The sequence below is a fragment of the Thamnophis elegans genome, chromosome 7 (assembly GCF_009769535.1).
Source record: "Thamnophis elegans isolate rThaEle1 chromosome 7, rThaEle1.pri, whole genome shotgun sequence".
In the NCBI taxonomy this organism is placed as follows: domain Eukaryota; kingdom Metazoa; phylum Chordata; class Lepidosauria; order Squamata; family Colubridae; genus Thamnophis; species Thamnophis elegans.
The window spans coordinates 35039159-35065488 of NC_045547.1; the positions used below are offsets into that span (position 1 = coordinate 35039159).

The 26330-nt window shown below is 39.6% G+C and overlaps 3 protein-coding genes across 5 annotated transcripts; all 3 read right to left on the bottom strand.

Annotated features, from left to right (window-relative positions):
* APOLD1 (apolipoprotein L domain containing 1) lies at window positions 1-6200 on the bottom strand. The gene is made up of 2 exons (XM_032220738.1): window positions 6174-6200; window positions 1-4529 (listed from the first exon to the last, which is right to left on the bottom strand). Exons 1-2 carry the CDS (start codon window positions 6177-6179, stop codon window positions 3834-3836), a joined length of 702 nt encoding a protein of 233 aa, XP_032076629.1. The 5' UTR covers window positions 6180-6200; the 3' UTR covers window positions 1-3833.
* A 1401-nt stretch (window positions 6201-7601) lies between these two features.
* Window positions 7602-23436, bottom strand: LOC116511811 (pentraxin fusion protein-like). 3 transcript variants are annotated; one of them, XM_032222012.1, is made up of 8 exons: window positions 22311-23015; window positions 17707-17837; window positions 17209-17558; window positions 16705-16755; window positions 13903-14188; window positions 11353-11507; window positions 10618-10665; window positions 7602-8407 (listed from the first exon to the last, which is right to left on the bottom strand). In XM_032222012.1, exons 3-8 carry the CDS (start codon window positions 17267-17269, stop codon window positions 7803-7805), a joined length of 1206 nt encoding a protein of 401 aa, XP_032077903.1. In that variant the 5' UTR covers window positions 17270-17558; window positions 17707-17837; window positions 22311-23015; the 3' UTR covers window positions 7602-7802. The 3 variants fall into 3 exon arrangements, 2 of the variants coding, with proteins under 2 accessions (XP_032077903.1, XP_032077904.1); XM_032222013.1 differs by lacking the exon at window positions 17209-17558; XR_004255772.1 differs by lacking the exons at window positions 7602-8407; window positions 10618-10665; window positions 11353-11507; window positions 13903-14188; window positions 16705-16755 and having other exon boundaries at window positions 17287-17837; window positions 22311-23436.
* A 937-nt stretch (window positions 23437-24373) lies between these two features.
* On the bottom strand, window positions 24374-25918 carry LOC116511499 (histone H1.10-like). Its single transcript, XM_032221570.1, has one exon. It carries the CDS (start codon window positions 25889-25891, stop codon window positions 25247-25249), a length of 645 nt encoding a protein of 214 aa, XP_032077461.1. The 5' UTR covers window positions 25892-25918; the 3' UTR covers window positions 24374-25246.
* Window positions 25919-26330: the final 412 nt, after the last annotated feature.

Below are 26330 nucleotides of genomic sequence, written 5' to 3' on the forward strand. Positions count from 1 at the left end.
ACAGTCGCTGTATTTTTACAAATAATATTGTCACCAATTTATCAGTTATAAATATGAAAGATTTATTTTTTGCCACGTTTCTGCAACACTTGCCAAATAACAATATTTGCAAACAAAAAATCAAAAATTGAAGTGGTAACATATACAGTGACTAAACATCCACCAACCATTCGTGTATTATCATTATTCAAAAAGGAGACCTGGCAGCCTTATCTGTAGGGTTTTTTCCCCTTTATTTTCCATTTTTCTTAATGAATCTTTCTACTTACACAATCTTTCTGATTTCTTTGTTCATTCTTGGTCAGTTTCTTTTTTTCACATACAATACTTCAAAAATACACAATTTCTACCTTTCCTTTGAGTTTTTCTTCCTTATGCTCGATTAGGTCTCCAAGATATTTGCATTAGACCACTTTTAGGCATTTCTACATGGCAGTGTAAACTGCTTATCATATTATCTGCCCTTTGTATAACTTTGGAATCTCTTATATATGTCAACAATCCATAGGAACATGCGATACTAGTGTTTAAATGTCCTATATGCAGTGTGGCATCAGAAATATACTGTATCTTTGTTAGGTTTCTAGATCAGTGATACATGTTCCCCTTCTCAGGCTTTTGGTTCATGTTTGCTTGTTCAGTAGCATTCTTACTTCTTTAGGGGTTGAAAATACAAAGCGCAGAAGGGAAATAAATACATTCACTCTATTCTAGTCATTCTCAGCATTCATTAATGGTGAAAGTTTATAGTGAAACTAGTGCCACTATTGCCTGCATTCCATCACAACCATCTCCCTCCCTCAAAGAGTACTCCACTAACATAACATGTGGCTGCTGAAAATTAAATGAGGTGACCAGTGCAGCATTTTGTTAAACAAATGCAAAACAGGCTGCTTGGTTAATAGTCATCTGGAAATCCTAGGGCTACGAGATCTGGACTTCAAGAGTCTAGACAGCAGTAAAGAAGTGCAGAAAGCATTAGCTCTCTGCTTTTATCTAGTAGTCATACTGAATTTTGCAACTCACATCCATTAGCCCCAGGAGCTCATGGATCACAGTGTTCTTAATCTGAATTTCAGCTACAGTACTATATCAAGTATCAGAAGCACCTGTTTAGTATGTGGCAAAGTATTACTTGCATAAATTGCAGATAGACCATTGTTTGGGATCTCACTTGGTTAGTTATTTGAATAAATCATAATATGAAGCATTTGGACAAAAGGTCACACTTGATTTTAAGTTTATCATAACTATTCTCTTGTATAGAAGAGCAGAAGAGAGCTTAGATTAAAAGAACTAGGATCATATTATTGTGATCATGGAACTTTACCCCACTGATAATTTCTGCTGAACTTGTATATTTGAAGATGAAGAAATAATACCAGCTATCATATTTATTTTTCCAAATATCCTGAATCCATTGAGATGTTTATGGAAGTTGCTTTTTTCTGAAATAGATTTTTCAAGAATTGGGTAGAAATAATATAAATAACAGATCACAAAATAATTTCATACTTGTTCTGATTTTTACACTGCATTAGGATTCTGTAGAATATGTTTCCTGGTTTTATAAATGACTGAAATAACCCAGAGATAATAATGGGCACATTTTCCTTTCCCACAGGGACAGACCGACAAAGAATATGCCAGATTTGCTATAATGTCTCCACAAAATATACCTTACACTCACATCCTTTGACTCTCATGCATTTAAATTCCTTCATTGCCATCACTTTAAGGAGCTTGAGATCTCCCAAGATACTCCTTACTCATACAAAAAGAAATGGGAAACATTACATCATCTTTGGATTTGACAGCCTGATGGTTTCGTTCTCACTACTGATAAGCCCAAGCTGTGTCATTGGACACATATGACTGAATGCTCCCCAATATGAAAATAAAATCACTGCCTAAAGAAAGCAGGCATTTCAGGATAGCTTTGTCATGTTGTGAGCTCTTGTTCTTATTTGTAGAGACAGGAGAAATCATTCAATTGCATAAAACCTAGACCTGCTCTGTAAAATGGAATAGCTCAAAACACAACATCTGGTTGAGAATTAAGCTTACATGTATACCTCGAAACATTTTCTCATTCTTCTGATAGGCATGTATGGTTATTTTTGCCTTTTTTCTCATCTTTTCTCTTTTAGGGAGTCTGGTTCCAAATTTATTACATCCCAGGCAATAATTTCCAATAGCACATTAAAAAGTTTACAGAACTGACATCCACTTGCAGGATGGGGGCGGGGGGGGTAGGGGTTGTACTACTACCAGATTTGGGCTGAAGATCTTCAGATGACCCTATCTGGTGTCCAGATTTGGGAACTCTATTAATACAAAATTATTTGCATGAATATCTATAGATGTGTGAAAAAGTTCTGTAATGTGCAAAAATCATTCCCAATTAATTCTTAGTTTTTCCATCAAGACTGCTGAATCTTACAGTTTCTTGTAAAATGAATTTCAAACATAATAAGATAGTGGAAGTTTACAGTATCCAATTACAAAGCAACAACTCAACCCTTCTGTTATCTTTTGATCCCAGCATGCCTTATCCTTTGTGAAAGAAATGGGAAAAAGAAAAAGAAAGAAAAATGCTTGGCTAACTCTCTTTTCCATTGTGAAAAAGTCTTTGAGGAAAGGTTCCCACCATCTTTGATTTAGGTTTTTTTTTCTTCCTAGCCTTCTATTCAACAATATTTTGAAGATATAAAACTGATGATTAATCAAGTGAAGAGGAACATCTATTTTTTACAGTGAAGTTAGTGAACACAGAACAGTTTTTATCAAAAGATTCAATCTGCAAAGGCTTTTCTTAAAACATTTTTGCACATTCTAGTAAAATGTTTCTGAAATGCATAGGAGGTGATTTCTTAAAAATAATTCTTCAAATGAAATTCTAATAGAATGTTGGGGGGGGGGGGATCTTGGTTTGCAACCTAGTTTTTATTTGGCTTCTTTATCATGTCTTTTGAATGAAAATATTGGCAAAGAAAATGACTTCAAGCAACTTAAAGATGTTGCCTCAGACACAGTGAAGAATATCTTATCTTGTGTTAACAGTGTTCTTATTCTTTTAAACAAAGAGTTCAATAATACTGGCCCATATAAATAAATATAAAATTACATATATTCTGGCATATGTGTGAAAAGAGTACATGAAAGACAAATGAGACAAAGATCGTAAATTCTAGAAACGAAAGTAAAGAAATGATTCAGTTCTAACCCTACTTATAGGGCAAATTTCCATCTGCTATGAGAACATCATAAGGAAAAGTTCAGAAATATTTAGGCTTTGCTTATCTGTCTGATTCTAACACTTCAACAGTTTTTGAACTTGCCAAATATTTTTGTCTATGCTGGCATATTCCATCATGACCCCTTGAGCATTCAAATACAATTACTGTCAGAGCTTTGAAAATTATTCCCGCCTATATTTTCCTCCTATTGTGAAACATTAATTGAAATTTCATGTGTTAAGGAAAGTTCAACTTACTGTGCTATCTTACAATCAGACATTTGGAAAACTTTTCCTGCCCAGAAAACCCAAGTATGGTGCTTTGTGACAAACAACTTCCCTTGAAATGTGCTGAAAGTACAGACTACAAACTGATACAACCATGATTTCTACATGTTACGTTGATCAGCAAAAATAAAAAATAAAAGGGTGCAGATAATTGCAAATCCTAGGAAATGCATAGAGAAAATTCCTGGGTACATAAAATCCTAATTTTAAATTACAGTACCGGTATTCAGCATTTTTATGCCCAGGTTACATTTTTTCAAGAAGTCTTGGTGTTATTGCAGTCATTCTGACCATTCATCCCATGTCATCATACTAATCCTTTTGTCCTCCAGGAACATGCTTTCCTGCTTTCTAAAAGCTTGCAGATTTCATCCATGTGTCTTGCACAGACTTCTAGGTTTTCGGCCAGTTTCTGGATTTTTGCCTTAAGTAGGATATGGCTCACTTTTGTCACCTCTTCTGTGTGCTCAGGCAACAGAAAGCCCTGAGGACCACAGAACACCAGGAAGCAGGTGGAATTATAAAGGGCAATACAAGCATTTTTTTCAGTCTGCAATAAGAAAGGGTCGGTGGGATTCCAACTGCGGTGCAGGAACTCCAAACAATTCATTATTTCCTTCATTTGATTGTGACAGGCCAGTGCAATCTTTTTTGCTCTTTTCACCTCCTTGGAGTTACAGAACACTAAAGAAAGGTCTGAAGTAATGGAAACGGCCCCTCCTGCAGCCGCCACCCCTAAACCCACCCCAGAAGCCAAAAGAGAGGCTCCTAGAGTTGCAGGGCTCAAAGACAGCCCCACTATGGCCATAATTGCTCCTGCTGCACTTAAAGAATTTCCTGTTAGATGTGCAATGACAGAACATCTGTTCAGTTTGCTGAGTCTCTGTAATATCTTTTGGAGTTTCTTGATGTGGTTGCATAGCTGGCTTTGCTGGTCAAGCAGTGTGTTGTAGAAGCGATATGTAGGATCGAAACTGAAGGAGAAGACATCGTACTCCATAATCTTCATGGAAAAGAAGGGAAAATAAAAGAAGGTCACTAAGAAAGGCAACCTCATACCTTGACCAAGAGACATGCAGGTGCATCTGAAATCCTAAACAAAGTTTGCCCTGCCCAGGAATTCTGAGAGTTGCCATGCTAATATATCTACAGGGAAGCAATTTGGCAATTTGCTTTTTACTCATTCTATAAAACCATATCCTGTTTTAATGTGAGATTTAAGCCCTTGCCCCTTAACTCTTCATTGCTCCAAGACCTTTTGCTCCTTCTGATATCGCCCTCTAAAACTAATCCCTAAAATCTTGGTAAGCTTTCCTGTGAAACTTTTCATGGACTCTTGTAGCATCGTTTGAGAGCTATTGAATTACTGCACTCCCTTGCAAATCACCAGTAAGAGAGGCATATATCCCTAAGTGAAAATAAACATGATCTATTTTGGACTTCAGCTTTCTCATGTACATATTATATGACTTTTTCCCATACTTCACCCAGAAAACTATACAGGAATCAAATTTGCTAGCCCCAGTATCAATCTCTCTGCTATCTTTATTTACCTGTCTTTCAGTCTCTGCCATTCACCTCACATCTCAAAGATAATGAAGAAGATTAAACTTTTATGATGACTTTGAGGTTGCCCTTGGACAATATTGGAATAAAGGAGAGGGGAATATATTTTAACACTAATGTAGCTAGGACTTAAAACTGTCTCATTCCTAGGCTAAGAACTAAACGAAAATGATATTATGGGGGTCCAGCACAAGTTCAAAGAAAGATATGTGATATATAAGGGTCTTAATGTGATGTTGAATTACATTCCAAAAATATGGAATTGGTCATTTCATAAAAAGCTTTGGCTTTTTCAAGCTTGGGACACAACAAAATGATACATTTAGGTGATTCGAAAGATGTCTATTTTAAGAAATGATTTCAGGATACAAGTTTCATTTTGAAAAGTTTCTGTTTAAAACTGAGAAGGTGATGTAGTATGTCTCCATGTCAGTTAGATTTAATGATAAACCTGAATTAATTTTTAACATAATGTTATATATATATTTTTGTTTTTATCACATTCTCTATATAATCACTATCTTTTTAAAACTAGGGTTGTAGTTTTCTATATTTCAGCAGTAAAACATAACAATTTTTTAAATATAAAAAAACCTTCTTTCCTTTCCCTTCCAAGTCCAAGAGCATAAACTGCAGCCCAAGACATCATTACATTGTAGAATATTTGCTGGATACCTTTGAATGACAATTTAAAATGAAGTAGAATAATAATGAGAGCCAATTTAATAGTGGTTAAGGCACAAGGCTAAAAACTGGAGAATTGTGAATTCTAGTCCTGTCTTAGGCATAAAGCTAGCAGGGTGATCTTGGGTCATTCACTTTTCTCAACCCTAGGAAGAAAGAAATGGCAAACCACTTCCAAAAATCTAGCCAAGAAAACCGCAATAATTAGTTCAGGCAGTCACCAGGAGTCAACACTGACTAGAAAGCACAAAAGAAGAATCACTGACTTATGGTAAGTGGGTTAGTTAGTATTCTTTTTAGGTAAAGTAAATTATTTCATAGAAAAGCAAGGATAAAAGTATCTTCAATAAAATGTTCAAAAGTTGTCAAAGATTGAAAAAGTATTAATTCCACCTACCATCATTTTCTCTCAGACTGGTGTTCTCATGAATAATTCTCAAGCTGTTTTGGGAACAGCTTTATTTATACTTTCCACAACCTCCCCCCTTTGCTCCAGTGGGATTGCTTTGCATCAGACCAGAAATATGTCATTTCCTGGCACCCCTACACACCATCCTTCCCCTGGAGACTTCAGAAGGATATGACACTGAACACTGGCCATGGAGACAAGTGCCACTCCTGTTAGATTCAGGAAACCATCTTTAAACTGTGTGTTCACTTTTTCTAAAATACATCTACACACACTCACAAACATACACACTACTGTTCCTGACTCTAATCAAATGTGGTCATTTCCCAAGGGGAGGACTCTACCCTTCCTCTTCTTGAAATAACTGGTGACATCATTCTTTCAGTTTATGGGATTCTGTGCCTTCCAGGCAGGTGACTGAGCTGGCAGAATCTTTTCAGAAAATAGAGGATGATCTCATCCAATCTTCAAGATTACTTGATTTCTGTTTCTTTTGTAAAGGAGAAAAACGTGTCATGGGAATGTTGCTTTTGATTGCCTGGGATACACCAGATCCAGAGTTATCCAGCTTTCAAAAATGCATATAGGCACCTATTGTATCTACTCTTGAAAATTTTAGAAAAGCCTTAGACAACTTTCCTCATCAAAGGGGCAGACTTAGTGATCATGAGAGAAGAGGATTCATCCACTTATTGTTAACTATCTAAAACATTCTTGGAGACTGCCTGGACGTGTCTCTGCAATTTTCTTGACGAGATTTTTCTAGGGCTGAGAGAATGTGGTCCAAAGATCACCCAGTTGTCTTTGTGGTCAAGATGGGGCTAGATTTCAGGGTCCCCCAGTTTCTTACCTGATGTCTTAAGCACTACACCAAACTGTCTCTAGCTAAAACATGGAAAAGGAAACTGCAAGAATGAATGAGCAACTTTTAGTGGAGGAAAGTAAGAAATAGATCTGTGTTGGGGCTACTGCTTGTTAATGTTCAGAATGGACCTAGGCTTAAGGATAGGCAGTGAGCTGACTAAGTTTGTGGATGATACCCAACTTTTCAGTGTTTTGAAAACCAAGAAGGGGTATAATGGTATTTGGGAATGACCTTGGGAGACACAGACAGAAGGAAAATCTGCAGATTGGATGATCATCAAGTACAGATAGTCCTTGACTTATGATCAGTCACTTAGCAATTGTTTGAAGTTATGACAGACCCCCTCCCCACAAAAAAAGATTCTAATGACCAATCCCCCCCCCTCTCCCCACAGTCCTGTGATTGCACGTCAGGCCCCTAGCAACTGGACCACATTTATAGCCATTTGCATTTTTCCTTAAACTGTGCCAGCCTCCAAACATCAGACATGTCTTTTGATATTTTAGTTGGCCATATCAAATGAGAAAGAAAAATACACTTTATCAAACTTGTTATTCATAAGACAATTTTATTTTTTATATTTTCATGGGTTCATTCAAGGAATTTTAACATGAACAGTTACAAACTAAGAAGAAAATGTTCACTACTTATGCTTCAACATCTTAGATATCATACCACTATTGCTTATTTACTTGCTGCCCAATGAAATAGGATTGTATTTCCATACTTATTTATATGTACACACAGAATTATTAGCCCTTAGGCAATACCATCACATTACCTCTAATTTTATATGACAATATTTTCCAGTCAAAGATGTTTCCGCTGGGAAACTCATGGGCCTGGAAAACTTTCTGTATGTCATGTGATTTTAGTACATAATCCCACATGTAGAGATCTGTTATTTCTCCTACAAAATATGCCTTTTTCTGATCAGACACATTTTGTGCCCCTTGATCCTGGCCAAGCATTGCTGTGCCACCTGCTTGTAGAATGTGTCCCATATTATACACCTTTCGGATACTACTTTTTCCATTCATCCAAAAGGCTGTAAGGCCAAATACTGACTCCCAAGTGACACAGATGTGGCTCCCCAGAGGGCTGAGATCAGGAAGGGCAAACCTCACACTCCTACCCCCCATGTGTAAACCAAAGTGGCCCATTGCTTCACGCAAGATTCTCAATTCATCACTTTGAGAAAGGTAGGAGAAGAGAATTATGTTGTGTTCACCTAAATATTCTACTGCAATCCTCATACAGAGTGTGAATTCCATCAAATTCAAATGCCGCATTGGGGATATGATCACAAAACTGCCTTTTGATTCCTTGGGGAAACTCAGAACTCTGCCTTGTAGACCTAGAAGAGAGAACATTATCATGACCTTTCAAGAAGCACACTAAATCAGTGTTTTTACTTATGTGTTATCACAGAGCTATATCTTGCATACTACAGTAATTAGCATACATTAGTATGTTATAAAAACCATTATATATTATATAGGTGTGGTTGACAACAATAGACTGATACCTATCTGTACATTATTACTCCGGGGTAAACAGGAGATGCTGTCAATATCAAGATACAATGTCTGTAGACTGTAAGGTTATGGATGGGATATAAAAAGCAGAAATTCTACCAAAGCAAGATAGAGCTACTATTTGTCCATTAAAGTTCTTCAATGTCTCAAGTGTTCTTCTTCATGGAGTGGTACTATCTTGAAGGAAGAAGTTTCTTTCTAGAGTAACAGCTATTGCTAGATGGGCAGGTGAAAGTCTGGCCAAGGAGGTCTGGCCTAACTTCAGTTTGTATACCAATCGCAGCCATACCTGGAGTGACAGACTGTTGTGGCAGTGACTCTCTTCCTTATCATCTCTGATTTGGACTACTTTATTGCATGCAGTACATGAGGTTGCCTTTTAAACCTGCTTAGAAGTATGGTCTCAGAGTTGGTCCAGAATATATCAGCCCAGTTGCTGATGGACATTCACTAACATGAGCACACTGCACCCGTATCTTACATTGTTTTTTTTAACAGTTTATATATTTTTCATTACATACATACCAGGGATGGGTTCCAGATTCTTTTACTGCCAGTTTGCTTAGGGATGCGCTTTGGATGCGCCCGCTTGATGTGCGCTACACGCACATGTGCAGTAGTTTAAAAATTGCTTCTGTGCAGAAGCAAAAAAACAAGATTGCAGCACTGTAGGCACCCCCAATAGAACCAGTTCGGATGCGTGGGCAGCAGGCTTATTACTTACTCGGCCGAACCGGGCTGAACCGGTAGGAACCCACCTCTGATGCATACGTAAGTGCTTAATGAAACCCTACATTGGTTTCTATTAGCTCCAAGTGCTGGGATTAATTAAAGTGCTGGGATTTTTTTTAACCTATATGGTTTGGTGTCCAAGTGATGACAGGACAATTTTTTCTACCCAATTTTGGCCCACTTGAACATATTCAAATTGAACACCTCAGAACTGCCTTGTGATTCCACACATTTTTAAAAGATAGAGGAGTTTGTTGACATTTTGAAATAGCCTCCCTCAGAAATCAAATTCCTCCTTCCTCTACAGATTTTCTTTAAGTTGTTAAAAACAAAGTTACTTTGGAAAGCCATGGAGGGTTGAATTGATGTCATCAGGTAGTGTAAGTAACAGTGGGATGTGATTTGATTGTTTTTAGCCTTTTACCAAGGATGTTGTATTACATTTTTGCTAACAGTATTTTCTGATTGGGGTGAAATCTAAATCAAATAACTATTATATACCTTCTTCTGCTTTTTTTTGTATTTTTATTCTTCTTTTGTATCCCCTAAATAACTTTTAGTATTAGGGTCAGTGGTGGGATTCAGCCAGTTCACACCTATTTGGGAGAACCGGTTGGTAATTTTCTAAGTAGTTCAGAGAACCGATTGTTGGAAGAAATCTCCTTTTGTTTTTTCCCACTTTACAGGGCTAATCCTGTAAGGAAGGCAGGAAGGAAACATTCTAGTGTTGTTTCTAGCCTAATCTTTATTGTCCTGCTTACAGAAACTGCCTCTCCAGTTAACCCTTATTACATTGTAACAGATAAGGTGAAGCGTCCATCGACCTGAGTGACCTTGAGTTGGCCACGCCCACCCAGTCACATGACCACCGAGCCCCACCTACCCAGATGGTCATTAGGGCAGAGAACCGGTTGTTAAATTATTTGAATCCCACCACTGATTAGAGTGTTCCAACATATATAGGTGTGTATAAAATGATTCATTATTTACTTCTGCCTCTATCTCTGTCCCCTTCCTCTGTTATTTCACTTTCAATGAATTAATCTCAAAGGCCCTGAGACAAAAAGCAGCAGGAGCAGTAGTAACATATCGCCACCTTTTTGATCCGATACTTGTTTTGTGTCTTTCCTGCCAAACATCAGTCAGGACAAAGCAAATCAGTGACATTCAGTTACTAACCTCTCCCTATTACTTCTGTATTCACCCACACGCCCCAGTGACCTGTCAGAGATCCTCTTGACAGGTGAATTGTACATGTGGATACATCTGGGCAAAGGTATGATGATTTCTCACATACCTGAGTCAGTTTCACTGTCTCGAACAGGACTCCTTCCTCCATCATGAACTGTAAGAAATGAAATGTCTGAATTTCTAATATTCAAGAATAAGATTTGATAGTATCTCTACTTTGACCTACTAGGAAATGAAAGAGGATGTAGATATGGAAAAGGGTGCCTTACCCCACCCTCATGAAAACCAATCAATCAATCTCTCTCTCTCTCTCTTAAAATAAACAATGCAGGCAGTTTGTCTCCTAAAAGTCCCCTTTTGAGATCATAATTTTTTTAAAAAATAAATAAAATAAAAAATTCTTTTCTAACTAGCCATTTCACTGGTAAAATTTTATAGCTCAGCTTCAGGATAGACCAATAAATTCCCACTATTGCAATGCAGCTATTACTACCTGAATATTTATTAACTGTATAACTTTTATCTCCTTTTCCATGAAATGAAAGATGTTGTGAAACAGTAAATCATCTTTCTCTTTGTCTGATTATTTTGCTATTCTGCTGATCACCCCATAAATACAAGAATGCACTTTTCTTATAGCAACAAAACAGGAAACCATCAATGCTGTCAGTTAAAGGTATGTGCATCTTAGTCTATATTTTTCTTACATTAGATGTCTGATGTAAAGCAAAATCCCCATTATGATGAAATATAGTACAATACAGCAAACACAGAACATTACATAAGCCATACATCCTCTGTTCACTACTGTGCACATAATATTCACACAGTTTCTACTTACCTATTTGAAGCCATGGATGTGCAAGCACCTGCACTTCACAGATTGTTAGGTATTCGTATCTCCCGGGGATTGTGATGGTCACATACTGTCCTTGCATGCCTGCACAGTTAAATGACATTGTTTCCCCACGTTCCATGCTGTTGATTGTAGCACACCTGCCAAGGGGCCAGATTATTATTAAACTGCAGACTGGCACAATGTGAGTCCCTGAGTTTTATGTATGAGCCCTATAAACATTCATGCTAAGACAAGCCATGATTTTCACAAGATTCTCAGAACAGATGGGGAACTATATCTGCTAGTAATCTCTGTTCTTCCAATATTGGTCCTTGTAAAACTATACAAGACTAGACTCAGTGGCTCAGTAGTAAGACGCTGAACTAGTCGATCAGAAAGGTTCGAATCCCTAGCACTGCGTAACTGAGTGAGCTCCCGTTACTTGCCCCAGCTTCTGGCAACCTAGCAGTTTGAAAGCATGTAAAAATGCAAGTAGAAAAATAGGGACCCCTTGGTGGGAAGGTAACAGTGTTCCATGCGCCTTTGGCATTTAGTCATGCCGACCACATGACCACAGAGACATCTTTGGACAGCACTGGCTCTTCGGCTTTGAAACGGAAATGAGCACCGTCCCCTAGAGTTGGGAACGACTAGCACATATGTGGGAGGGGAAGCTTTACCTTTACTTAAAACTATACTGTGCAATTTAATTTGCTTCTGGAGCAAGTAGAATAAATATGATGGTATAGATTGGCAATCTTCCCATTGACTTGTAAATTAGTTACATTTTACTGTAGATGCACTAATTCGCAAGATGAAATTGTATTTATTTATTTATTAAATTCATTGGCTATTCATCTTACCACAGGGTAAGTTTTAGATACAGTGTCGTTAGCATCTTCATATCCGGTCACACGGGTGGCAAGACACTCCCATCCGGTCACATGGGTGGCAAGCCACTCCCACAAAGGAGGCCACATCCACAGAGTAGGTTCGAACAATTTTTGAAACCCACCACTGATTTGGATGACTGCTAAATACTGAAAAGTGCTATGTCGGGATTACACAGTGGTGTCAAGTAGATGTAGCTGCATGTCAAGCATCAGATGGAAAATTTAATTGGGATTTCCAGGAGAGGTATGGCAAACTGAAGATGGGCAGCTGTAGCAAAGACCAAGAAACCAGTTAATCAAATGGTTCCCTGGAACTTCCCACATAAGGAGAGGATGGGAGATTGGGACAAGTGAGGAAGGCTGCTCCTTATAAGGAGATCAAAGGACAGCTGTTTTCCACTGGTGGGAGTGCCAGGAGATAATGAGATTATCTTGTTTGCACTTTTAAAGAATACTAAGTTCACAAACCACACTTTCTAATCACTTTGAGAAATTGCTCATTAAATACTTCTAAGATATTAAAGATATTAAAGATCCTTGGATTGACCAATCTGAAAATGCCAGTTGAGTCTGCCTTCAATCCTGAATGAAAGAAAAATTTAATGATAAGATTAAGAATTAAATAATCTGATATAAGCAGCAAAAAGCTAAATAAGATTTTGATTTTAGAAAGTTATGAATGGGCTAAAGGAGCAAATAAAATTGAAATGTTGAAACTTTCATAATAAGATTTTGGAATTAATTATAAAGAACTAACAGCTACTCACTGGAAATAAATTCTCTTTACGGTTTTACAAAACAAAAATGCAATCTCATGAATTCAACAAATAGGCACTAGATGGGGCTAAAGTTAAGAGGAACAATTTATAGCCTGAAAATGTTGAAAACATTCTAAGAATGGATATATTAAAGAAGAATTTTGAAGACTGGAATCAGAAAATAGCCACAACATCAACAATGTGTATAATGATGTCTGCTTCTATAGATAGACTATGTCCAAAACATGTCGTCATTGAAATTAAAGATATAGAACAAATTTAAGATGACAAGATAGAGATGATATCAAAATTGGACTTACAATTGACAGGGCAAGAAAATTACTTAAAAGAATTATTTTGGGTGCTCAACAACTCAATTCACGGCCATTTGGAGTGACATGTGACTGAATTTATGACAGTTCAGCCAAAAACTGGCATTTACTAGTTTTCAGCAAAACTAGTACATTGGTTCACTTAATGACTGCCACAAAAATGTCATAAAATTGGATGGGTGACCCAGTTTACAACTGTCACACTTACGACTGTGATGAGCAGGCTCTATTACAGTTTTAAGTCAATGAAGTGAGCTGCAGATCACAAAAGTATATGTCCTTTAAAAAAATTTAGTCAGAAAAGATTATACCAAACTCCGTCTGATTTTTTTTGGCACCATAAACTAACATGTCTCTCCTCCTAAAATTGCTACCTATCCAGAATGTTGTAGTGCCACATTCTTCCACTTCACAGGACAGGAAATCTAAATCTTCCTAAATTATTGTGAGTTGCATGTCTTAAAAAAGCTACATTTGGGTTTATTCACACAAATGCTCAGATTTTAAGTTTCAGTAAGACTTATTTCTCATAAACCCACTTAAGAGGACAATATAGTATCGTGCCAGTACCTGGGATTCATTGTGCCGCCCTTCTGTGGTAAATCTCCAATCAGAATCTCAGCGCCTTTTATTCGTGACTCACAACAGTCTCCTCTGTTTGTGATCACTATTGCAGATACCTGAAATTCTGAAGTCAAATCTACCATCCACCAGGGCTCAAAATCCTTCTTTGTCAGAGTGCAGTCTCCATTTGTGTAGATATTTGCCAGGGATCCATCAATGGCCTTCCATGACTCCCCTTTTTCTTCAAATGTACTAGACTGGGATGAAAGTTTTCCCACTGCTATATTAGGGTCTGGCATGGAAATGGAGACAATGGTACATTCATTTAATGCAAAAGCAAACAAGAGAGCATCTAATAATATGAGACACACATTTGATGTATCAGAAAATAATCTCTTAGCATCATCTAGATGGCTAATAAGGGTGATGGAAGTTGTAGGACTACTGTAGTTTTCAGGTTACTAGTACCTTATCCTCAATGGAAATTATCTAATTGTGCCATTCCCATCATGGGATCCTGCAGTAGATTAAGGGGTCTTTTAATTTTGAGCAGTTAACTTGATGAGGGGGAGAGCTTCAAGTATAACAGCCATTGTATTCCCTAGTGACAGTGAAGGGGTAGGGTTCAGGACCTGAGGATTCAGGTCTAAAGCCAGCAAACTTTAGAAGAAAGGCAACCAACAAAGTAAAAGCTGAAAGGGAACTTTTATTTTAGTTGTAATTTTAAAAAAAACAACAGAAAACCTGTTCAGTGTTTAAAAAAAATGATTTTTGTATTTCAATTATCAGTCTACCTCATTTGTTTATAAATTACTGACTACTGTGAGCTTTGTAATACAGATCTCGGCTTCAGATAGTTTGTTGTAGTTCAGCTTTCCAGCTTAATTCCTACTTTGTGCCTTGTAGTCAAATAAAAATCTTTACTTTCTTGGACATTCCAGGATTAAGTTTGTAATGCAGTTCCACATTTTGCCATACCCACTTGGATTTGGTGTTGTAGGAAATTAGCACCCACCCACTCCTAGAAAAATGAAATATTCTTGGAAATATTAAAACGGCAGAATATTATATTTCCCTGGATGAGAAATGGAGAAACATGTTTTTATGCAGGAAGCAGACTCACTCTTAATAGCCCCCACACTCCTCAACAGCCCACCGCAGAAGTCAGCACTTAAAGGGATGACTAGGTGTATTCATAAGCAAATACCATCACCCAAGATCCAACAAAGGTAGGATTACCTTCTAGCAACAGAATCCATCACATGGCATCTTGGAAGATTACATCACTGAGCAAGGCTCAACCAAGCTTGGACTCAAAACACAACCTACAAAGTTACCCCTGCATGGCGGGTAACCCTGTACCCTGCACGGGTACTTGAGAGACCGCCTGCTGCCAATTACCTCCAATAGACCGATCAGATCCCACAGATTAGGCCTACTCCGAATTCCATCCGCCGGCCAATGCCGACTGGCGACTACCCGGAGGAGAGCCTTCTCTGTGGCTGCTCCGACCCTCTGGAACGAGCTCCCCGTGGAGATTCGAACCCTCACCACCCTCCAGGCTTTCCGCAAAGCCCTAAAAACCTGGCTGTTCCGACAGGCCTGGGGCTAAAGAGCTTTTGCCCCCCTCCTCGAATGGTATGGTTGTTGTGTGTTTTAAATTGTGTATTGTTATGTTCATCTTTTTATCCCCTTCCCTGATTGAATTGTGAGCCGCCCTGAGTCCCCTTCAGGGAAAAGGGCGGCATATAAATGTAATAAATCCAATCCAATCCAATGGCCCCATGGGAGTCTGACAATCAATCAGAATACAAGCTGAAATTCAAAAGCCCAGAAAGGGCATAAAATCCACTCTCAGGCACTCTCAGCATCTCCTCCCTTTTTTCTTTGCCCAAGATCTTCTAGGCATGTGATCCTGTTCATCAATAAACCTTCTTTCCAAGCAGTCTCCATGTTTCCCAGATGGACATTTCTTCCAATAGTGTCTTTGTTTAAAAGAGGAAAACTGAAACCTAAGAGGGGTGGGGGGGGGTGAATCTGATTGCCGGTGAAGGGGGATTTTATCTTGTACTCTATCCGGATTCCAGGTGATGGAGAACATTTCCTTATTCAAGAATGTTTTAATAGCATAATTCCCTGCCTGACACATTTTTTTCACTGGGACAGCCTGGAACTCAGATAATAGAAGTGTGAGAGTTGAGATCCCAGGTCCGAGGAAGAGTTGTGGCAAATGGCGTGGGTAAGGACACCTTCCTTTCGACTCCTCCACCTCTTTACTATGGATGTTTCAGAGTTGCCCCTCTGAGGAATTCTGATAACTACAGTCCCCAAACATCCGAAGACCACCCAGTCCTCCATTCTGAGGCTATTCACTTTAAACTGCATGAAAAGGTTCGTTGCTGAGCTCACTAGTCATGGGCTACTTAATCAATTTCTACTATAAACCATAATTGGTGAATTCACACATTGCCATAAGCTACCAACCATGATTTGCCATCCAAACTGGCATGTAATATATATTTCCAAAATTAAGTGAAGGGCAACATGCAGCCCATTGGGTTGTTTTTAAGTGTTGGATATGTTCACCACCTTGAGTGATTTGTAAAAATAAAAAAGGCAGGAAATGGACAAATCAATCTTCCTTAGTCTCTTTGAGATTAATCAAAGTCAGATGATTTCTAATCAAATGAAGAGATTTAAACTATATTCCACAATTTTGTCTATATTGCTGCAATAACAATATATAATACCTCAGATGGGTATTTATTATAAATAAATATATCATGCATGCTAAGAGTTTACATTTACCTCCAACTGGGATTATTGAAGCTTCTACCACAGCCCCACTGCCTGCACCATCTAAAAAGAAGAACTATTATTAATCCAAATAGCAAGTGAGTTAGTAGAGAGAGAACTATGGCAAGAAAAAGTAGGCAGAAATCTTTTTTTTAAGCCAGTAGTACAGTTGCAAAACCAGCAGAGCCAAATATGACCAGCTATTTACTCAAAAATATATACATTCTGATCCAGAACAGACACTTAACTGACTTGTGGCTTGATCTCACTCCAGTCCAATACCTTAATTATGTGCCACATGAACCAATATATTTCTTTTTCCAGTCTCCTAGGCCTCTACATAAATTTTTACCACATTCAATGGATTTTAGTCCCAGTTATTATGCCTCAGGCAGAAGCCTTAAATGTGACATTAAATCCAATAGGAGTCATATAAATTTTTGCTGGATTTCATGTACCAAAATTAAGATTAAAACCTAAATCATCCAGCAAAGTAATTGGTACTCTGCTACTTACATTTATATGCAATAAGCCAATGGACAGCTACAGTAATCTGGACTGCAACTTTGCATAGCATGTTTTCTTTTACCAGCTTTTTCAACTACTGTGCAGCCGTTTCAATATCTCTTTTGCAGCGTTCAGGAGATTTTCTCTTCTTTCTCCATTAATTTCAGTGACAATCTTTTTTCTTTCTGTAAGCTGTTCTCCAAACCTTGAAAGCCAAGGCGCCCAGGCAACACCTGGTGGCTGGGAAATTCTCAGTGGTGAGAAAGATCTTGAGTAGTGTATTTTATCCAGTAAGATAAAAGATTTAATGGGTCCACAGTGTAACTGACTGAACAGGAATACTCAGAACACAGTGACAACTGTGAAAATTCCACACAGAAAGTATTAGTTAGTATTTAACATACATATTTATTTTATTTATTGGAATATGTCAAACAAAAATGAGAACAAGAATAAGAGAATAAAAATACAATGACAGGGATATAGGCACATTAGTGCACTACTTACGCATATATATTAGTGATCTGAAGAAATAAGTGCTCTGCTCTATATATACAGCAGAAACGTGGATAGTTTTCTTCTATTTTTTCTTAGCATTTCTCTTCTTTGATTGCCATACCTCTTCTTTTAGACTGTGCCTGCAGAAGTCACACAGCAAAGTTTTAGTACGTGATGCCACAAGTCATTTTGTTTTCAGATGGCTTATTGCCAAGCCTGGCACTGATTAGGGGTGAGAGGCAGTGCCAATTGCCTTCCATAACTAAGACAGGACTAAAACATGGGTTTCCCCTCTCCAAGCCCAGCATTTTAATCAATATATCATATGGCTCTTAGCTAGTTTATTTCCTAAAAGGATAGGGTGGTATGGGAAGGCAAGGTCAGAAAATACAGATTACAATTTTCTTTTCGAAACAGTGTTTATAATCACAGTACATTTATTTTACAGATATCACTTAAAGGTTTCAGGAATTGGGTAACACTGAGTAACTTAGTTTGATCATTATTCCACTGAAACATGATAGGCCTTCTACTGTTGAGTTGAAGGGTAATTCATTCATCCTGAGTTTGCAGAAAACTATAAACAGCATGATATTTCTTGTCCGCCTTTATTGTTAAAGGACATGTTTAAGCTGATATTAGATGCAGGGTCTCCCAAAATAGAAAGGTTACAGAATAGCAAACATAAATGAGCCTCCATCATGGCAGCTGTCTTCAGGTACCAGATATAGATGCTTGAAATTCAGCTAATTTTGGCAGTTGAATCTGCAGTCAGTTCCGTATGTAGAGTGCAAAGGACGAACATTTAGAACAGAAGTGGGCAATAAATGTCCTCAAGGGGGCCACCTGAAAACTGGGACTGTTGTGGAGGGCCACTGCCCCGCTCTCTGCCCCACCTTCCAATGCCCCACTGTCTGATGCTCCACTCCTTGCCAATGCCTCATTCTCCACCATCACCACCACCAACTGGACAGGAATAGCCAGAGCCAGATGTAGCCCGTGGGCTGTAAAACGCCCATTTCTGATTTAAAATCTAGAAAGGTTTTATACATCACACAAGAGACTGAAAGAACAAAGAGAAATTATTGTGGCTTAACACAATGACTCTGCATTTTGGAAAAAATTGACATGAGCCAGTATGGTGCAGTAGTTTAAGTGATGGCCTAGAAACAAGGAGAATGTGAGTTAGATATAAAAGCCATCCGTGTGATTTTGTGTCACTTTATGTCAGCCCAATCCAGGGTTGTTGTTATGGGAAAAATAGAAGGCAGGAATATTAAGGATATTAATGTTGTTCTGGAAGGCTTATGGGTTTTTGCAGATTTGTTCTTTTTCTAATTATATACTAATGACAAATATTAATAGGACAGTGAAAAGGAAGAGTATCAATGCTTCTGAACCTTGATGTTGGAGAAAACTTCTGATATTATTTTAGACAGCTGTTGTGGCCCAGCAGGAGCCATCACCAGACTCTGACAGCGAGGGGTCCTATGAGTCGGCTCTGGAGGATGTGGAGGACCCTGGACAGGGTTTCAACTCTGAGCAGGGCGCAGAGGCTGGTTGGCCACCAGGTGACTGAGCCTTGGACCAGTGGGGAGGAGACAAGGGAGTGTGCTCCTGACATCATGCAGGAGCACACTCGTTGCAGGAGTCAACGTATTCACTAGAGCTGGAAAACTCTCGTGGTTACCTTGGCAGGTTGGATTGCTGCCAAGGTTAGTCTGTGCTGGATTGCTATCAACGTCTAGTCTGTGCTGGATTGCTTGCAAAGTCTGGACTGTGCTGGATTGCTTGCAAAGTCTGGACTGTGCTGGATTGCTTGCAAAGTCTGGACTGTGCTGGATTGCTGCCAAGGTCTTGTCTGTGTGTTAATAAATCCTTGAAGTACCTTTGTCTCGGCGTGCTTTGGTGTAGGACGAGGGGTGGTGTCAGAACAGACAGCCAAATAATAAAAGTGGACCATAAAACAAATCAACTCAAGAGTTTTCATTCAAGGTACAAATGACCAGGCTCAGATTATCCTACTTTCATACACACACTGTGTGATGACCTACCCCTCTGGAGAAGGTCAAATGCTGAGAAAGGTGGAAAAAAAGACTACAACCAGTAGCAAGGTGAATAGGATCATCATGGAGAAAATCAATGTGGTCACTACGATTCAAGAATGACTTCATGGCATGTAATCATAATCAGTGACAGCATTCTTAAAGATTGCAAAAGAGCTAATGCTGCAAAGCTGGAAGGACACCCCTTCTCCATTAATTATTCAGCTGTCTGAAGAATTTACCTTGCATCTAGATGTGAATAAGTATTCCTGCCACCGCAGAAAAAAATATCTTAGAGAACTCTTTAGAAATTTGGAATGGATATGTTTAATTTCCCATTTTGTTTATTCTGCTGACTTAAGTGTGAATAATTAAACACAACTGAATAAAATAACAATATCAACAAAATTTAATAATTATCTTGATCTTGAATTACTGCCCAGATGCAGAGCTCAAATGTTCCTTTTGTTCTAGGATCAAAGGAGGCAAAACACATTCAAGTAATGCATTAGGTACTAACTGTCTAAAATGAATTACGTTACATTATGAGCACCAAATGTTAATCACAAAATCCTTATTTTTTTAACGGATCATTAGGTTCATTGTTTGGGAATAAACAGTATTTTCATAGAATGAGGTATTTTCTAAGATCCTTCCATTTCTAAACTTGGATTATTCTATTAATGGTCTTACTCTAAAATATAAATACCCCCTAGTTCAATTGTTACACCTGTAAGGCTTTAATGGTGTGTGCAGCACTCTCCTGGTGTAGGAGAAACATGAAGCATTTAGACAAATTATATCCTAAACTTACTTCAGAAAAGTGTTTGCAAAATTATTTGGGAACGGTTTGAGGCTGTTGGACCTGAATAAGCAGACAGTGTCCTTTGGAACTCATCCACATAGTCTTTAGATCCATGCCCCTCCTGGCCTGAAGTGTTGTGAGCATGGGTTTTGGTGGCAATTTTTTATTTGACTGAAAGGATTTCTCCATTACCTCTTAAAGAGACCTTGGTTTACTTTCTTTTCACTACCATGGACAATTTTTATCTGGTATCTAACCATCTTTTTAGAGGGAAGGATGTGCGTAAGGTGGGTCCAGGTTACCTGAGAAATTACCTCTTCCCAATTATATCAGCCTAACCTGTGATAGCGAACCTACGGCACACATGCCACAGAGCCTTCTCTGCGGGTACATGAGCAGTCACCCCAGCTCAGCTCCACCACATATGTGCACATGCCTCCTGCCCACAAGCTGATTTTTAGGTCTCTGCCACACATGCACGGGTGGTGGGGCACATGTGGGAGACCTGTGTGCATGCACGGGGTGTGGGGTAGCATGGGCGTATGCGGGTGTCATGCACAGGATGGCAGGGTGTATGTGGGGGATGGTGCATGCATATGGGGAGAGCGCAAGGGGTTATGCATGAAGAACAGGATTTGGGGTGCATGTGGGGGTCATGTGCACATGCACGGGCAAAGTGCATGTGCGGGGGCAGGCAGAGCACAGTATCATGCATGCATGCACAGGGGCACACACATTTGTTGTCCCCCTCTTGGAAGGTTTCTAAGTATTTCTAGCAGGACCAGATTCTGTAACAGCTGTTTCTTATGCCATCCATCTGGTAAACTTTTTTCTCGCCATGTACATGTATACTCAAACTAGTGTTGTTTCTGTCATGTATGTGGCCATATGCATAATTTTGTTATTGTTATGTTTATGAAGCGTATATTGGAGGTGATGACCCTGAGAGCTGTATGCAACAAAACTTCATTTTAATGTATGCCGAGTGTTCAAAGTGACAATGAAGTCTATCAAAACAAAGCTGTTGTTTACAGATCAAAACATCCACAATACAGACTATACAGAGAATCACTTGTCCCATGTCCAAATACCTATTGATGGGGAAATTATGCAAAACCAAACCAGAAAACACCTGGTTTACACAAAGAGAACAAAGCATTGAAGGGAGAGTAAGAAGCAGACTTCAATTGGTATTGCACATCAACTTTTTAATGTCAAGCTGAGCCCCAGAATAAAGATGAGATGAACCACTGCATGGCAAGCAGCTTCATAATTCCACAGTACAGCTGTGGTGAGTGGGTGACTTATTACAGAAATGAGGTACAGTATCCAAATGTTCTCAGATGCCAGGTGCTCACATATCAGGATAATCAGAACATTGATTTCATTACAAAGCCATGTGGGAAGCTTTGCACTTTTCAAAAGCCCAGTTTCACCCTATAAATTGAGAATACATTTGCAAGGAATGTAACAAAAAGGTGCACAGCCACTTTCATACAAGTTCACATAAAGACCTTTGCGAGCAGCTATGACCTGCCCCTTTACAGAATTTGATCCCAGATATGCATTATCACCTTATAAACTTACTCAAGAGCATTGAGGACCCAGATTGTTGGGGGCAATAGTCCTACTCTGTAAATTGCTGAGGGCTGTAAATCGGTATACAAGTGCTATTGCTATCCCTGTGCCTGGAAGAAACACATTGAGATACGAGAGAATGCACAAACACCATTGGCAGAGTAACAAAACGGTTTTAAACTTACCCAAATCAAGACGGATTCGGAATAATTATCAAGCAGAGGGCTTGTTCTTAGTTCATTTTATTAGTCAATCACCTGTAATCCAGCAAGGTAGTTTCCATTTGTTGCTAGATACCTTTTGCCTAAATCCAGAAAAAATTAAGCAGTAAATGAAACTTGGTAAATTTCAGGATTTAAGAAAATGCCTATGCCATTCTAAATTTAAATACATTCGCTTCCCAAGTAGTTTCTGAACTCGAAATTAAACCTAAAACACCCTACACAACAGCGCCTTTTACAAACCATCCTACTAGTTGAGCAGTTTCAAGAGTACCCTAGCTGCTACCGTGTGCGCATGCGCGTCAATTGTTCCCTCCTGGAAGTTTCGTAATTCTCTTAAAACAATTTTATAAACGGCTCGCCCCTGGCTGTTTGCTAAAGCCCATTAGCCCAATGGCTCCCACCTACCTTGGTGCCTAACCGGGCTTAGAACTCAGTCTCCCGATGTTTTAACCATTCCATTAACCTACCCTTTGGTTGTTGAGACAGGATTAGAATAAGTACGTATAGATACATCGCTGAGTGTTTTAAATTTTTCAAAGCATTTAAACTAGAATTAAAGAGACTTTCAGCTCCTTTCGAGACGAAGGTGGTGGCTCTTAAAAGAGCCTTTGGGTATGGTGTTTTCCGAAAAAGGCCGAATGAAATCCGAGAGGAGGCAGATCTAAGCTCTCTCCCCGCGGATGCGGCGCGCCAGCTGAATGTCCTTGGGCATGATGGTCACCCTCTTGGCGTGAATGGCGCACAGATTGGTGTCCTCGAACAGCCCCACCAGGTAGGCTTCGCTCGCCTCCTGCAGCGCCATGACGGCCGAGCTCTGGAAGCGCAGGTCGGTCTTGAAGTCCTGGGCGATTTCCCGCACCAGCCGCTGGAAGGGCAGCTTGCGGATCAGCAGCTCGGTGGACTTCTGGTAGCGGCGGATCTCTCGCAGGGCGACGGTGCCCGGGCGGTAACGGTGAGGCTTCTTCACGCCGCCCGTGGCGGGCGCGCTCTTGCGAGCAGCCTTAGTCGCCAGCTGCTTGCGGGGCGCTTTGCCGCCGGTTGACTTGCGAGCCGTCTGCTTCGTCCGAGCCATCTCTTCGCAGAAAGGAGAAAAAAGGGAACTGAAGAAAACAAATTCGCGGGACAGCATTTATACATCGCCTTGCACTTTTGATTGGCTAGTCCTAAGAAAAAGCCTCTTGCCATTGGACGGAAGCTTATCATTGATTGGCTGAAGCCCGAGAACCAAAGCTTCATTGGATAATTTAAAAGTGCGCGCAATAATTTAAGATGAGACTGCCAATTTTAACCTTTTTGCTACTCACTTTTATTTAATTTTAAATTGGTATTCTGATTTCCCCAAATATTACTATATTTTTTTTAAAAGCCGGAAAGCAAAATCTATTTTCTTCTGTTCGTTCACAGCTTGACTGAAAATTATTGAGGAACATAAGAGTATTACTAAGGCGTCTTTTTAAAAAATATTATATTGTTGGAAGAAAGTGCCTTATATTCAATTATACTCAATGGGCACCAATTTCATTTATGCACGTGCACCCGTTGAGGACGTGATTTCGCTTCAATTATTTAACAATTATTAAATCCTAAGCGTTCTGTCTTCCGTTTATTAAGAAAAAGACATTTATATGGTTTATTTATTTAGCCCTTCCAAGAAATTATCTCGTGGACAGTGGAAAATTTTGAAATGACATGCTTCTTAGGAGTGTGATCCTTTAACTGAGACTTTTTGAAAAGTCTTGTTTAGGAACTTTGTGCTCTCAGATACAACGACATAACAGAAAACACTATCACTTTGAATCTCCTGAAGTGACAAAGAAATAAACTAAACGAGTGGCTTTCTTAGATCCAGTGATGTTTTCGAAATTTTGTAAACGCTGATAGAGCAACTCTCTTAAAACATCGTTCATCTTTTTCCACTCTCCCTCTTAATCGGGGAAGGAAAAGGGAGGGAGTCATGCGAACAATTAGCTGTAGCCAATACACGCCACAATAAATGTCCCAATAATAAACTAGTAAGTGCTGCTTTATTTCATACCAGCTTCCATGCAAATAAAAGGCTTCTGGTTCACATTTTCTATTGGATAACAGAGCAAAGAGTGACCACTGATTGGATTACTTGACATCGAGCGGCTATTGGCTGTTCAGTTGACGTCTTAGTGTGAGCCTATCACAAGCGTAGCACAAAACCCTTTGATAGGGAAGAAAAAGACCTGTAATTCAACCTGAGCGAACGAAACCTTCATTCACAAGCATTTTTAAAGTTATGCCGCGTCCATTCCGCTTCCCGGTCGGGAAAAACATATTTCCTTCTTTTTAAATTAAAAGGCGTGATTCATATTTATTGAGATCATTTAAACTTTCAGGGTTTTTGAAGCAAACCTGGGAGGGTTGCGATATCGGTATCAGCATATTTCATAGGAACTTTCGATATAAACGCCCGTGTCCGTTTTAATAGATATTCCCTAAAATGAGACTACTGAAAGTGGAAAACTTCCTTTAGCAAGTGAAAGCCCGACGCCGTGCACCTTTATTAATGAAAATACCCACTCGGGTGGCATTTATTGCCCACTTCTTCCTAACCAAATGCAGACGTATCATCCCCGCTCCCTCCCCATGCTTTTCAGAATGATTCGTCTGTCTACTTGTGTATATAGAGCTCTGATCTTAAGTATACTTGCCCCGAAGCTCAATAACACCCCTGAAAGCTAAAGAATGATGCCCTAGTGTTCAGGATTCATTCCACGCAAGCTACACTGCATTGTTACTTTGTTTCAGGGTATTAAAAGCATCCGAACAGTTTTTTACTGAGCGGACGACAGCTCTCTTTTAGATTCTGTGGGTGGCTCTTAAAAGAGCCTTTGGGTTTTTAGAAAAGCAACCACGGACCAACTCCGGATTTACTTCTTCTTGGGCGCCGCTTTCTTCGCTTTGGTCGCTTTAGGCTTGGCCTTGGGCTTGGCAGTCTTCGGCTTCACAGCCTTCGCTTTAGCCGGGCTTTTGGCGACTTTCTTAGGCTTGACCGGTTTAGCCTTTTTGGGGCTCTTGGTGGCCTTCTTAGCCGCCGCGGGCTTTTTGGGTTTCTTCGGACTCTTCTTGGCCGCCGCTGCCTTTTTGGGCTTCTTGACGGCACTCGCGGGCTTCTTCGCAACCGGCTTCTTAGGCTTAGCTGCCTTCTTTTTGGGCGCTTTCTCTTTCCCTTCGCCCGATTTCTTGCCGAGCTTGAAGGAGCCGGAAGCACCGATTCCCTTCGTGTGCACCAGGGTGCCTTTGCTTACCAGGCTTTTCAGAGCCAGCTTGATGCGGCTGTTGTTCTTCTCGACATCGTAGCCCCCAGCGGCCAAAGCTTTCTTCAGGGCAGCCAGAGACACCCCTTTGCGCTCCTTGGAAGCGGCCACCGCCTTAGTGATCAGCTCGGTGACGCTGGGACCCGACGCCTTGCGTGCTTTCGCCGCTCCCGCTTTCTTCGCCTTCTTCGCCGGAGCTTTCGAAGTTACGGCTGGAGCCGCGGCCGTAACAGCAACAGCAGGCGCGGTTTCAGACATGATCGCTGAGAGAAGCAACTAATAAAAAAAATTCTCCAAACACAAAAAGTGAGCTCAAGTAGGTCAGCCGCTGTTTATTTATAGAGCTGTTCTGCTCTGTGATTGGTCCGCTCCAGAACCCGCCCTGTTGCAAGGCTGAAGGGACTCTTCCGACCGCTCAGTTTGTGTTTCTTTAGAGTTAATAAATTGCAAATTTTACAGAATTTATGCCACTAAATAACGAGATCTTACAATGGGGGAAAGAGGAAAGTGTACTTTTTATGCCTTTAATTTTTCAAAAAGCAGAACGCAACATATACTTTTTAAAAGGGCACCTAACCATCGAATGCAGGATCTGGGCAGACCTGGAAAGAGTGGAAGTTTTGTTTTTCTTTGTAAATTAAAACAATGCACTTTTTTAAATGTTCGGAAAAACTATGCAGATCACTTCTTTAGATAG